We start from the raw sequence: 14,539 nt of genomic DNA, 5'->3' as shown, positions 1-14,539 counted from the left end.
GAGTGTTTAGGCAACATTCAATGATGATACTGCTTGTCAGTATGAATGATATAAACCAACCCCCATGTCTCTATGATGTTCTGAGGCAGAGATATAGGTCTTGGTATATGGTTGCTAGGGTACTCTGTTTGGTTGCTAAGGGGGCTTGGCAGCATCCAATGATGATACTGCTTGTCTGTATGAATGATATAAACCAACCCCCATGTCTCTATGATGTTCTGAAGCAGAGATATAGGTCTTGGTATATGGTTGCTAGGGTACTATGTTTGGTTGCTAAGGGGGCTTGGCAGCATCCAATGATGATACTGCTTGTCTGTATGAATGATATAAACCAACCCCCATGCCTCTATGATGTTCTGAAGCAGAGATATAGGTCTTGGTATACGGTTGCTAGGGTACTCTGTTTGGTTGCTAGGGGGGCTTGGCAGCATCCAATGATGATACTGCTTGTCTGTATGAATGATATAAACCAACCCCCATGTCTCTACGATGTTCCGAAGCAGAGATATAGGTCTTGGTATACGGTTGCTAGGGTACTCTGTTTGGTTGCTAGGGGGGCTTGGCAGCATCCAATGATGATACTGCTTGTCTGTATGAATGATATAAACCAACCCCCATGTCTCTATGATGTTCTGAGGCAGAGATTTATGTCTTGGTAAATGGTTGCTAGGGTACTCTGTTTGGTTGCTATGGAGGGGCTTGGCAGCATCCAATGATCATACCGCTTGTCTGTATGAATGATATAAACCAACCCCCATGTCTCTACGATGTTCCGAAGCAGAGATATAGGTCTTGGTATACGGTTGCTAGGGTACTCTGTTTGGTTGCTAGGGGGGCTTGGCAGCATCCAATGATGATACTGCTTGTCAGTATGAATAATATAAACCAACCCCCATGTCTGTACGATGTTCTGATGCAGAGATATAGGTCTTGGTAAACGGTTGCTAGGGTACTCTGTTTGGTTGCTATGGAGGGGCTTGGCAGCATCCAATGATGATACTGCTTGTCAGTATGAATGATATAAACCAACCCCCATGTCTCTACGATGTTCTGATGCAGAGATATAGGTCTTGGTAAACGGTTGCTAGGGAACTCTGGTTGGTTGCTATGGAGTGTTTTGGCAACATTCAATGATGATACTGCTTGTCAGTATGAATGATATAAACCAACCCCCATGTCTCTACGATGTTCTGATGCAGAGATATAGGTCTTGTTATACGGTTGCTAGGGTACTCTGTTTGGTTGCTATGGAGTGGGTTGGCAGCATCCAATGATGATACTCCAAAGGCTGCTTGTCAGTATGAATGATATAAACCAACTCCCATGCCTCTATGATGTTCTGAGGCAGAGATATTGGTGTTGCTAAACGGTTGCTAGGCTGCTTGATAATGGTTGCTAGGGCGTGGCTAGGAAGTGTTGACGGTGATTTATGATTGGCTGTTGATGCCCCAAGTCAAACAAACCAACCCTTGTGTTTCTATGACACTTCTATCCAAAGATATCCCTTTGATCTCTTTCAATGGAAGTCTATGGGATCAGTTGCTAGGGAGCTCTAAATGGTTGCTAGGGCGTGGCTTCTCAGGTTGACAATCATCGTGAGATAGTGATTGGCTGTCTGAGTAAATTGAGCCCACCCCCTTGTCTCTGAGACACTGTGAGCCAGAGCTGTGGTCAATACAAAATCCCTATGCAATTTCCTATAGTAAGAGAAACGCATGAGTTTAATGGGACGTCCCTCCCCATTATAAGTCAATGGGGAAATTTGAGGAAATTTGGGGAGCTCTAGCGCCCCAGGGGTACAACTTATACCCCATTGCGATGTGTCATCTTACAGGGCCTGCCAGCCTCTTCAAATGTGGTGACACACGAGTTCCTCCGAAATCCTCGCTCGGAGCTATGAGGGGTCAAAGTTTCCGCAATGTTAAATCCCATTGACTTTTCGGTTACTTTTTCGCCCCTGGGGCGAACATCGCACCCCCGATCCCTTAGAAAAGATATAGCACACCATTCCCGTATAGGCCGGTCGATTTGACGCCTCATTCATGGGTCTGTGACAAAATTTGTGGGAGGAGTAGCGCGCCGAAAAAGTGTCCAGAATAAAGAATAATAATAAACCGATCCTGGGTTACATAGTATATATACGCCTTGCTAAACAAGCTCCACGAATATTAATTAGTATGGAGAATAACAATATTGATGCCTTGCTTCGCAAGGCCCACTAATAAGTATGTTTGAGAGTGATGGTGATGCCTTGCTGCGCAAGGCATCACTAAAACCGTTCTGGGGCAAGATAGTAATAGTGATGCCTTGCTACGCAAGCACCACTAATAATAATAAACCGTTCTAAGAATATTTATGGCTTGCTACGCAAGCACCATTAATAATAAAAATATGGAGAATAACAATATTGATGCATTGCTTCACAAGCAACACTAATATGCATGTTTGAGAGTGATGGTGATGCCTTGCTTCGCAAGGCATCACTAAAACCGTTTTCGGGCTAGATAGTAATAGTGATGCCTTGCTACGCAAGCACCACTAATAATAAATATGTGTAATATTATCAGGCAGTACAGGAATACCAGTCTCAGATAGCGAGTGTGGCCGCTCAGGTGTTGGATCAGTACCAGCAGCTGTTCGGGACAGCATTCGTTCCTGGTGGGAAACCTCTGGATCCCGTCCTGCAGGAGGAGCGCAAAACCCAGCTGCTCGGAGAGCTCAACTGCTCTGGGAAATACTTTGCCTTCAAGGAACAGATGAAGGTGAACTTGAATCATGTTAAATGTGTCATTTTTTTTTTTATTCCATTTAATGCTATTCAGGGTTTCTTGCAACAAAAACAGTCATAATTTAGTGTTTCTTAAAGCTACACTGTGTGATATTTTCCCACATCTAGCGGTGAAAAGGTATATAACCATCCAGTGAATATTAGTTTCTCTTCCTCTCAATTCCGATTTCGTTTTAATTCCTACGGTGGCCGATTTAGTCCAAGATTAACATGGCTTCCAGTTCGACCTCGTCCACATTCGACACGGTGCCATCGAGTGTTAAAACGCGAAAGGCGAAGCTTGAATTCAAACCCCTCACCCGTATGTATTTTCAATGGCATATTATAAACTTACAAGAATACTTTATTACTTGAAAGAAGTAAATATACATTAATGAGCACATATATTTTTGAAAGAACTAAGTGTTTTTAACTAAGAATAAACTAAAAAAGTTACACAGTGTAGCTTTAACCCTTTCCGCTCTCTTTCCTTTAGATTTAAGCTGGCTGTTTTTTGTGTTATTTTAATATTTTATATTGTAGTATTTAATATATATATATATATATAATTAGCTTTTATTTTAATATTTTTGGTTATAGTTAAAGTAGGTATTTTTAGCTATATTTATAAGTTAAAGTTTTTTATCTAATATTTATAATATATTTTAAATCATATTTCAGTAATTTTGTTATGTTCTTTTGTAATGTTTATTCATTTTGTAATATTTCTATTTAGCTTTAATTCATTCTTACTTCAACTTAAATTTATTTTATTTCTTAGCTGCCAAGGCAACATTTCTAATTTCCTTTTTTTTTTTTTCATAACATTTTTTCATCTAATATTTATATGTTATTTTACTTCAATTAATGAAAATAGCTTTTAATAGTTCTAGTTTTAAGGCGCTTTCACACCTACCTTGTTTGGTCCGGATTACCAAAATTACAGGTGTGAAACCTCCCCCGTACCACGGTCCGGACCAAACAGACGAAATTTGGTCAGACGAAAAGAGGTAGTCTCGGTCCGGATCAAACTGAACAAAGGTTCGGTTCGTTTCTAGTGTGAAAGCATTTTCTGTATGGTTCGGACTTTCAGACCATTTACAGGAAGTTCCTGTTTATTTTTAATATTATAATGTTATTTTTAAATTTCATATAGGCTGCATTGATTATGAAAAGTGAAAAAATAAGCAATATGTCAGAAGACAGAAGGTCAGAAATGATTTTGAAAGAAATTTTGTATGATTTTGCTTAGAAAGCCTTTCTTTAATGTGAATTTCGTTTTGTATAAATTGTATCTTAATTTTAATCAACGTTTAATCAGATAATTGCCTGGATTTAATAAATAAGAAGCAAATAGTCCATAGCAGACAATAATCGCGGGAGCGATCACATGCTTTACACATGAACTGGAACTGGAACTCAAATAAACCGAAACTCAGCAGCTACTCGTCTCACAAACATGAGAAATATGTGTAGCCAATATAAAGCTTGAAATGTCCACTTTTAAACGTAGCGAAAAGAAAATAGGCAAGCAATGCGCACTGTTCAATAGTGGCAACGATATGCGTCCGTTCATTCATTCTTGTCAAAGACGCTGATGTCAGACGCACGTCCGTTTACAAACCAATCAATGTCCAGATGCAGCCACATAGATATTAATGCGCTCACATAATTGCAATGTGAAACCAAACCAAAACTTACCAAATGTATGAAATGTATCAAAACATGAACTTCGGTTCGGACCTTGGTGCGGACTTCCAGGTGTGAAAACGCCCTAAATGAACAATAACAACACATGGGACATGTTTTGGACATCTACATGTAAACAACACTTGTTATGATTCATACTGTTGTTTATCAGGCCAGGGTCATTAGCATATATGTTAATGAGCTCCTGGTGTTTGTTGTATGTGTCAGTACTCTGTGGTCCGGATCGTAAGAGAGAAGATGTTGAGGACAGAGGCTTTCTCAGACCCTGAACAGCTCCAAGCGTTCCTCAGTCAGCTCTACGTGTTCCTGGTGGACGAGATGCATGCTGCTCTCAATAAGGTGAGCCCTCAAAAAAAATAATTATTGGTGTTATTTGTTAAGGGAAGCTGAGGGTTACTGATCTGAACAAACCTTTAACCATTTAACCATCAGAAATTTGATAATTCCCACTTCTGAAGTCGTGATTACAATCTCATCTCATTCAAATTTTGAAATGTGAGGGCGTTCATGTGCAATGTTTTACCTAGGAAACTCGTATTTACGATAATTCTGAGCACGTGAAGGCAGCATAAGAATGGGTGCTTTAGGGTCTGTATTATCAGTTGTGTTTCTGTTTCGTCTGTGTTTTCATGCACTCCACTGAACCAGAACCTGTCAGTGGACTCTCAGGACACACATCATGAGCCTCTGCTGAGCTGTGCTCAACTCAAACACTTCGCCAAAGAGGCCCAACTCAACACGGACTTCCAGTTGGCGGCACAGTACTATCAGGAGGTAAAGCATTACGGCACTTTTGATGCTTCAAAATAGTCAAGTCAAGTCAAGTCAACTTTATTTATATAGCGCTTTTAACAATGTAGATTGTTTCAAAGCAGCTTTACAGTGTTAAACAGGAAAATAATGCAGCATAATTTTATTCAGCTGTATAGCCATTCTGGAAAAATTTCAAGTATCATACAGTGACAGTGTGGGCTTTAGATCAATAATTTGATCAGTAATTTAGTTTAAATGGTTAATTTAGTTTATTATTTAGATGTATTTCGATGTTTAGTTGAAAAATTTAGTGTCCCCAACTGAGCACGCCAAGCCAGAGGCAACAGTGGCAAGGAAACCAAAACCCCATTAGGTGACCTAATGGAGAAAAATAAACCTTGGGAGAAACCAGGCTCAGTCGGGGTGCCAGTTCTCCTCTGGCCAATTAACAAACAGCGTATTATTATTATTATTCTGGCAGTTTTACAGCTCGGAGGTCATAATAGATCAGAATATTCGAGGGACCGGGGGCAACATGCTGGAGACGGGTTTATTGAGGATGATGTTGATTAAATAGTTATTAAAGTGCAATATTCGAATGATCGGAGGCAACACGCTGGAGACGGGTTTATTGAGATGCCGTGTCGATGAGGCAGTTTCAGGGGGAGTCTAATCACGGTCTCCCAGACACTTCGGGGTCCTGTGTTGGTCTTCTCTGGGCGCAGGTCCACCATCTGATCTGGATACGGCCCGGATCCAGCTGACTGCAGTAAACCTCGGGATAAAACAGAGAGACTAACATTAGCGTAGATGCCATTCTTCTGATGATGTAACGAGTACATCAGGTGTTATGGGAAGTGTTCCCGGTTCCGGCTGACCTAGTTAATGCAGCCTAACAATCATTTCATTGAAAAAGTGTTTTATGTGTATGCCACAGTAAAGAGATGTGTTTTTAGTCTAGATTTAAACTGACAGAGTGTGTCTGCTTCCCGAACAATGTTAGGAAGACTGTTCCAGAGTTTAGGTGCTAAATAGGAAAACGATCGACCGCCTGCAGTTGATTTGGATATTCTCGGTATGATCAACTGGCCAGAATTTTGAGACCGCAGTAGACGTGATGGAGTATAATATGTTAAGAGCTCGCTCAAGTATTGGGGAGCTAAACCATTTAGTGCTTTGTAAGTAATAAGTAAGATTTTAAAATTTATGCGATGTTTAATAGGCAGCCAGTGCAGTGTTGACAGAACTGGGCTAATATGGTCATACTTCCTGGTTCTAGTAAGAACTCGAGCTGCTGCGTTTTGGACCAGCTGGAGTTTATTTATTAAGCGAGCAGGGCAACCACCCAGTAGAGCATTACAATAATCTAACCTTGAGGTCATGAACGCATGAACTAACTGTTCAGCATTTTGCATTGAGAGCATGTGCCGTAATTTAGATATATTTTTAAGATGGTAGAAAGCAGTTTTACAGATGCTAGAAACGTGGCTTTCAAACGAAAGATTGGTATCAAAGAGCACACCCAGGTTCCTCACTGACGACGAGGACTTGACAGAACAGCCATCAAGTGTTAGACAGTATTCTAGGTTACTACTTGTGGAGCTTTTTTGTCCAATAATTAAAAATTCAGTTTTTTCTGAATTGAGTTGCAGGAAATTACCAGTCATCCAATGTTTTATATCAGCTATGCATTCCGTTAATCTTGTGAATTGGTAAGTTTCTTTAGGGCGTGAAGAAATATAGAGCTGAGTATCGTCAGCATAACAATGAAAACTAACGCCATGCTTCCTAATGATATCTCCCAGTGGTAGCATGTACAGGGTGAAGAGTAGCGGTCCTAGCACTGAGCCTTGCGGTACTCCATACTGAACTTGCGATCGGTGTGACATATCTTCATTTACTACTACAAACTGATAACGGTCGCATAGGTATGATTTAAACCATGATAATGCAATTCCACTAATACCTACATAATTTTCGAGTCTATTCAAAAGAATGTTGTGGTCGATAGTATCAAATGCAGCGCTAAGATCGAGTAACACTAATAGAGAGATACAGCCACGATCGGATGATAAGAGCAAATCATTTGTAACTCTGACGAGAGCAGTCTCAGTGCTATGATATGGTCTAAATCCTGACTGGAAATCCTCACAGATACCATTTCTTTCTAAAAAGGAACATAATTGTGAAGACACTGCCTTTTCAAGTATTTTTGACAGAAAGGGTAGATTTGAGATTGGTCTATAATTGACTAAATCTGTAGGATCAAGTTGCGGTTTTTTAATAAGTGGTTTAATAATTGCCAACTTAAAAGTTTTCGGTACATATCCTAATGACAAAGATGAATTAATGATATTAAGAAGAGGATCTATGACCTCTGGTAGCATCTCTTTTAATAGCCTAGTTGGTATAGGGTCGAGCATACATGTTGTCGATTTTGATGATTTAACGAGTTTAGCCAATTCTTCTTCTCCTATAGCAGTGAATGAGTGTAATTTTTCCTCAGTGACACTACAATGCTCTGTCTGATGTGATGCTGTATTAGACGGCTGCATGGTTAAAAAATTTTTTCCTAATATTATCAATCTTACATGTGAAGAAGTTCATAAAGTCATTACTGCTGTGCTGTTTACAATCATCAGAAGTTGAAGCTTTATTTTTGGTTAATTTAGCCACTGTATCGAATAAATACCTTGGGTTGTGTTTGTTTTCTTCCAAGAGAGTTGAGAAATAAGCAGATCTAGCAGTTTTTACAGCCTTTCTGTATGTGATCATGTGCAATTTCCACGAATTACGAAATACCTCTAATTTTGTTTTCTTCCAGCTGCGCTCCATTTTTCTGGCTGCTGTTTTAAGGGCCCGGGTGTGCTCGTTGTACCACGGCGTTGGACTATTTTCTTTAATCTTCTTTAAGCGCAGAGGAGCAACTGTGTCTAAAGTACTGCAAAAGAGAGAGTCAATAGTTTCTGTTGCAACATCGAGTTCTTCTATACTATCTGGGATGCTGAGCAGATGATACTGATGAGGGAGATTATTTAAAAAGCAATCTTTAGTAGCGGCAGTGATTGTCCTGCCATTTTTAAAGCGAGGGGGCGGCTTTGCAACCTTAGCTAAATTAAGTATACATGATACTAAGTAATGATCTGAGATGTCATCGCTCTGCTGCAGAATTTCAACGGTATCAACATTTATTCCATGTGACAATATTAGGTCTAAAGTATGATTATGGCGATGAGTGGCTCCTGACACGTGTTGCCTAACTCCAATAGAGTTTAGTGTGTCTTTAAATGCTAATCCCAATACGTCTTTTCCGTTGTCAACATGGATATTAAAATCACCAACAATTAGTACTTTATCTACGGCCAGTACTAACTCTGATAGAAAATCAGCAAATTCTTTGATAAAGTCTGTATTATGCCCAGGTGGCCTGTATACAGTAGCTAACACAAATGTTGAACGGGTTTTATCATGTACACTACATAGCGTTACATAAAGCACCAAAACTTCGAAGGAATTATATTTGAAACTAGACTTCTGAGTAATACTGAAGATATTATTATAAATTACAGCAACCCCTCCCCCTTTACCTTTCAGACGCGGCTCATGTTTATAACAATAATCTTGGGGGGTGGACTCATTTAAGGTAATGTAGTCGTCAGGTTTTAGCCAGGTTTCTGTCAAACAGAGCACATCTAGATTATTATCTGTAATAATATCATTAACAATAAGCGCTTTTGGGGAAAGGGATCTAATATTCAGCAACCCAAGCTTTATCAATTGTTCATCTGTATTATATATTTTGTTTATTTGTTGGACGTCAATTAAATTTTTACTGTTGAATGGTTTTGATGTTTTTTTGTATTTACTAATTCGGGGAACAGACACAGTCTCTATATGATAATATCTAGGTGAAAGAGTCTCTATGTGCTGGGATTTATCTGACTCCGGTAACGTGAGACAGCTAGCAGACGGTCGGTTTAGCCAGTTTGTCTGCTTCCTGACCTGGGCCCTAGTGAGTCAAGGTTTAGCTCTAAGACTATGTGCCAGATTACTAGAGAGAAGAGCGGAACCACCCCAAGAGGGATGGATGCCATCCTTCTTCAACAGGTCAGGTCTGCCCCAAAAACTTTTCCAATTGTCTATGAACCCTATGTTATTTTGCAGACACCACTTAGACAACCAGCCATTGAGTGATGATAGTCTGCTAACTATCTCATCACTCCTTTTTACCGGGAGCGGTCCAGAACAAAAAACAGCCTCAGACATCGTACTAGCGAGTTCACACACCTCTTTAATGTTAATTTTGGTGATCTCCGACTGGCGAAGTCGAACATCATTAGTGCCGACGTGAATAATAATCTTAGAGAATTTACGATTAGCTTTAGCCAGCACTTTTAAATTTGCTTTGATGTCAGGTGCTCTGGCTCCCGGTAAACAAGTGACTATGGTAGCTGGTGTCTCTATCTTCACGTTCCGTGTAATAGAATCGCCAATGACTAGGGCACTTTCAACAGGATACTCAGTGGGTGCTTCACTGAGAGGGGAGAACCTGTTTGATGTTCTAACCGGAACGGAAAAGCGGTTCTTTGGTCTGCGACTATGCTGCCTCACTGTCACCCAGTTTCCCTGCTGCGAGGGCCCTGCAGCCGGAACCGAAGAATGTACAGAGTTCACTAAGCTATTCGCATCCAAGTCAGTGTCTAAAGCTGTTACATCCTCACTACTCTCAGATAAAGTATGGATGCGTGTTTCTAATTCTGAAATCTTCTCCGTCAGCCTAACTATCTCCTTACATTTATCACATGTGAAGCCCTTTTCGCCAGCGGAGAAGCCTATACTGAACATGTGGCATGCACTGCAGGTGATAATGACAGGAGAAGACATGACTTACCGTGTTTGTTGATTAATCCAATTTACCACTTACCACAATCGTTTGCTGGACACAATTTACTAATCCAAGTTATGAACTCAGAAAAAGGACTCTAAAATAGCATACTATTATACTAGTCTCGATCATCATAATACTTTACACAGCATGTTTTTTTACCATGGAAGCTTGTTTACGCCACTGAATAAAAAAATTAAAAAGGTATTTGCGACTTTTTATCTCACAATTCCTGACTTTTTATCTCAGTGATATAAAGTCGCAATTGCATGTTAAAGGAACACGCCACTTTTTTTGAAAATAGGCTAATTTTCCGTCTCCCCTAGAGTTAAAAAGTTGAGTTACACCGTTTTCGAATCCATTCAGTCGATCTCCGGGTCTGGTGGTTGCACTTTTAGCATAGCTTAGCATAGATCATTGAATCTGATTAGACCGTTAGCATCTCGCTCAAAAAAATGACCAAAGAGTTTCGAAATTTTTCCCATTTAAAACTTGACTCTTCTGTAGTTACATTGTGTACTAAGACCGACGGAAAATTAAAAGTTGTCATTTTCTAGGCCGATGTGGCTAGGAACTATACTCTCATTCCTGCGTAGTAATCAAGGAACTTTGAGCCGTACCATGAGTTCAGCGGCGCAATGATATTACACAGCGCCTGAAAATAGGCTAACTTCCGTCAACATAACCAACGTGACGACCTGCTTGCACAGAGAGCATGCTGGGGACTATTTTCAGGCGCTGCGTAATATCATTACATACTGTAATAATCTTACATTTTAACAATTTAACAGTCATAAAAAGACATTAAAAAGGAAAAAGGAGAGGGCTATGATGTAACCGCCCTCAAGGGAAGTGTTCCATCACCAACGCCTTCGTTGAGAACGTTTGTCCTGGATCACCTCCCTTAGATCCTTTTTCCCGCGGGAATCCCGTCTCCTCTGTGCCCTGCTCCTCCAAGGAGGGGGGGCGAGAGGAGACGCTAGCACTCTGGTCCTGCCTACGGTCCTCAGACCGTGAAGAACCAGGTCCCGCCTGCCTGGGTGGGGGCGCGGATCTCAGCGGTATGCATGTCTTAAATGCCGCTGAGCGCGCCTTCGCCTCTCTGAACTTTCCAACCACCGCCTCCACGGAGGTGCCGAAAAGTTCAGTAGGCGAAACCGGCGAATCGAGGAAAAAACCCTTTTCTTTCTCCCCGATATCAGCCAGGCCCAACCACAGATGCCTCTCCGTAACCACCATAGCCGCCATAGAGCGGCCGATAGCAGCAGCAGTCTGCTTGGTGGCCCGGAGAGACAGATCTGTGGTGCGGCGCAGCTCAGCAACCGCCTCAGGGGACAGCCCGGCCCCCTGGTCGAGATCCTCCAGCAGGTCCGCCTGGTACGCCTGCAACACCGCCATCGTGTGCAGGGTCGCACCAGCCTGACCTGCTGCCGCGTATGCCCTGCCATTCAACCGCGAGGTAGTTTTCAGCGGTTTGGATGGCAGAGATGGAGCTCTCAGTGTCGACACCTGCCCAGAGACGAGATAGTTTGCAAACGTCTCGTCTATGGGAGGCATCGACACATACCCGTGCTTACCCACTCCCTCGACATCAGCGAAGCTTGCCCGCTGATGTCGGTGAATACGGGCAGAGAACGGGTTCTTCCATGCCGCCTGGACCTCAGTATGCAGGTCCGGTAGGAATGGAAGGCTCATCTGAGGTGCTGGTGCATGACCGGGGAGAAATCGATCGTCGAGCCGTCCACGAGCGACCTCTCCCCCAGCGCGCCGCCAGGGCAGCCTCAGCCTGTCCGTGGCGCGCTCCATAGCATCCAGCAGCTCGGCGCACGCGGGACAGGGTGGCTGAGAGGGTCCAGGCTGATCCTGGTCGCTCTCATCATCCTCCTCAGCCATCTCCTGCCCGTCCCGAAGAGCACCCGCTGCAGGTCTCGGCGGAGAACCATCGTTCTCCACATCGACCTGCAGGTCGCTCTCGTCAGCCGTTTGATCGTCCGAGAGTACCACACCTCTCTCCAGACGATCAGCGAGCTCCATCTGGGAACCCCACGACGTGCGCCGCCGCTCCGCCTCAGCGCGAGCGGGACTCACATCGGCAGCCCCAGATGTTGCGCCCTCTTCCCTCGAGTGGAGGGCCAGACGAGAACGGAGCAGTCTAACTGGGAATTGCTCACAGTTTGCACAGGCAGCTCCCTCGAGAACTGCCTGTGCATGCTCTTTGCCCAGGCAATAAACGCACAGAGAATGTGTGTCTCCCGGTGTCAGAAACCTCTGACACGGGTCGACACACTTCCTAAAGCTCTGCTTCTTCTCTGTGCGTTTCATCCTTTTCCTTAGAGTAATACTTTACCAGATCCACAGATACCGCTTCAAACAAACAGTCCCTGAAGACGAAAAAGATGTGTATGTGTTGGCACGCCGCCCTTTTATACTTCCGGGTCGCACGTTGATGACGTCATGGGCTGACGTCGGTCAAAGACTTTGCCGTGATTCGATAGTAGCTTCAGACACCAGTCACGCCGAGGGCGTTCCCCATAGCGTCAGCTAGACGCAGCGAGAGTTCCCTTTCGAAAGGGAACTAACAATGCATCAAAGCCAATGTTGTCCAAGACTGTGAAAAAAGGGGAAAAAATTCAGTCCACAATTACATTTTATATTGAAAATATGTCATTTTGTGTGTTTTTTCCCCCAAATCAGTGACATAATTTATGAAATTGTCAATTAAAGTGTTAAAATCCAGATTTTTTAAAAAACATTTAGTAGTTTTGATCAGGACTGAGGTTGATTAATAGGTTTATGCAAAAAAAAAATATATATATATTTATCTGATACATTTTTACAGCAGTATAATTTAGAGGATGTTTTCAGCCACGAGGGTAACGAAAGGGTAGTGAATTTGAAGGATGCACAAGGGTTAAGTTTGCAGAAAGGAGCTATGTAAAATAATACATGATATTTTACTGTCTGATTTTTTTTAACCATTGTATTACATTAACGAGAATTAAATTAATCATTGAGAATAATGAGAAGTACATAAAAACCCTGCAAAGTCAAACCCCTGGATGTTAATGTAATGCAAGAAAAATATAAATTTGGCATTTCAAGCATGAATGCACCAAATTTTTTGAAAAATGTTGCATATAATTATGGTATCTCATGCACAATGAATTCCTTCTAATGACAGTGTGCTATTTCAAACACAGCTTTTGCTATCACTTGTGATATGACAGTGTTATTGGATGTGACTCATGTCTCTCTGAATTTCCGTCTGTAGTGTTTGGCTCGAGACCGCAGTGACCCGTCCCACTGGTTTGATTATGGGGCGTTCCACATGCTGACCGCTGACCACCTGAAGGCAGAGGAGTGCTTTCAACAGGCCTTGTCCATTGAGCAAACACACATACCCAGGTTAGCAGACGAGAAATGACTTACAGTGCGTCCGAAATCGTGTACTCTCTGAGTAGCAGTTTGAGCTTGCTTTGTGACCGTTAAAAAGTATGTTCCATATTGTATGAATGTAATCCAGACGTACTACATTCGCCATGTTGTCATTATCATGTGACCCACCAGCGTCAGTTCACCTCCATTCATAAATATTCTCCTGTGGCCTCATGGGATAGTAAAGTGTTCATTGTATGCACACTTCAAAATCTCACCGGAAGTAGTAGGTCATCCGGGGACTTACCTTTTTTCGAATACAATTCGTACATACTACTCTATTGGCGTACTGTTTTTTGCATTCGTTTTCGGACGCGTCAGACTTTGTAAATGTGTGCTTTAACTTTTTCTGTGTTCTTTCTCTGGTGTTTGGTGCAGTTTGCTCATGTGCGGTGTTCTGTCCGAAGTAAATGGACGCTATGAGGATGCAGAGACCTTCTTTGAAAGGGCGACTTGTGTGGAGCCCAAGAATGCAGTCGCCTGGACTTTATTTGGTGAGAGCAGAAATAAACAGTACATATACTACTGTTCAAAGGTTTGGGGTTAGAAAGTATTTTTTAAAGAAATTAGTAGTTTATTGAGCAAGGATGCATTAAATGAATAAAGACATTTATAATGTTATGAAAATATTTCAAATAAATTCTGTTCTTTTGAACTTTCTGGAATCCTAGAAAAGAAACCTGACAAAATATGTATTGCAGTTTCCACAAAGATATAAAGCAGCACAGCTATTTTGAACATTGATAATCATCAGAAATGTTTCTTGGGCATCAAATTATCATATGTGACCCTGGACTACAAAAACCAGTCATAAGGGTCAAATTAGTTTTTTTTTTTTTACAAAAATGTGAAAATCTGATATCTGTGGATACAAAGAAATCTAAATATTGAGAAAATCGCCTTTAAAGTTGTCAAAATGAAGTACTTAGCAATGCATATTACTAACTATAATACATTTTTGATATATTTACAGTAGGACATTTACTAAA

At 41.7% G+C, this 14,539-nt stretch overlaps 1 protein-coding gene across 1 annotated transcript in view; it reads left to right on the top strand.

Moving 5' to 3' along the window:
• cfap70 (cilia and flagella associated protein 70) overlaps positions 1 to 14,539 on the top strand; it is a gene marked incomplete at its 5' end in the record, with an annotated part of 50,070 nt that overhangs the window by 26,349 nt on the left and 9,182 nt on the right. The window contains 5 exons of the mRNA XM_079827597.1: positions 2,568 to 2,762; positions 4,685 to 4,816; positions 5,126 to 5,251; positions 13,387 to 13,520; positions 13,929 to 14,044. Of these exons, the coding sequence (XP_079683723.1) occupies positions 2,568 to 2,762; positions 4,685 to 4,816; positions 5,126 to 5,251; positions 13,387 to 13,520; positions 13,929 to 14,044 (703 nt within the window). The remainder of the gene's footprint in view (positions 1 to 2,567; positions 2,763 to 4,684; positions 4,817 to 5,125; positions 5,252 to 13,386; positions 13,521 to 13,928; positions 14,045 to 14,539) is intronic.

This window comes from Gobio gobio (assembly GCF_949357685.1).
Source record: "Gobio gobio genome assembly, chromosome: 1".
Classification (NCBI taxonomy): domain Eukaryota; kingdom Metazoa; phylum Chordata; class Actinopteri; order Cypriniformes; family Gobionidae; genus Gobio; species Gobio gobio.
Note: the sequence above shows the minus strand (reverse complement) of the source record. Positions and strands in the feature narration are given on the sequence as shown.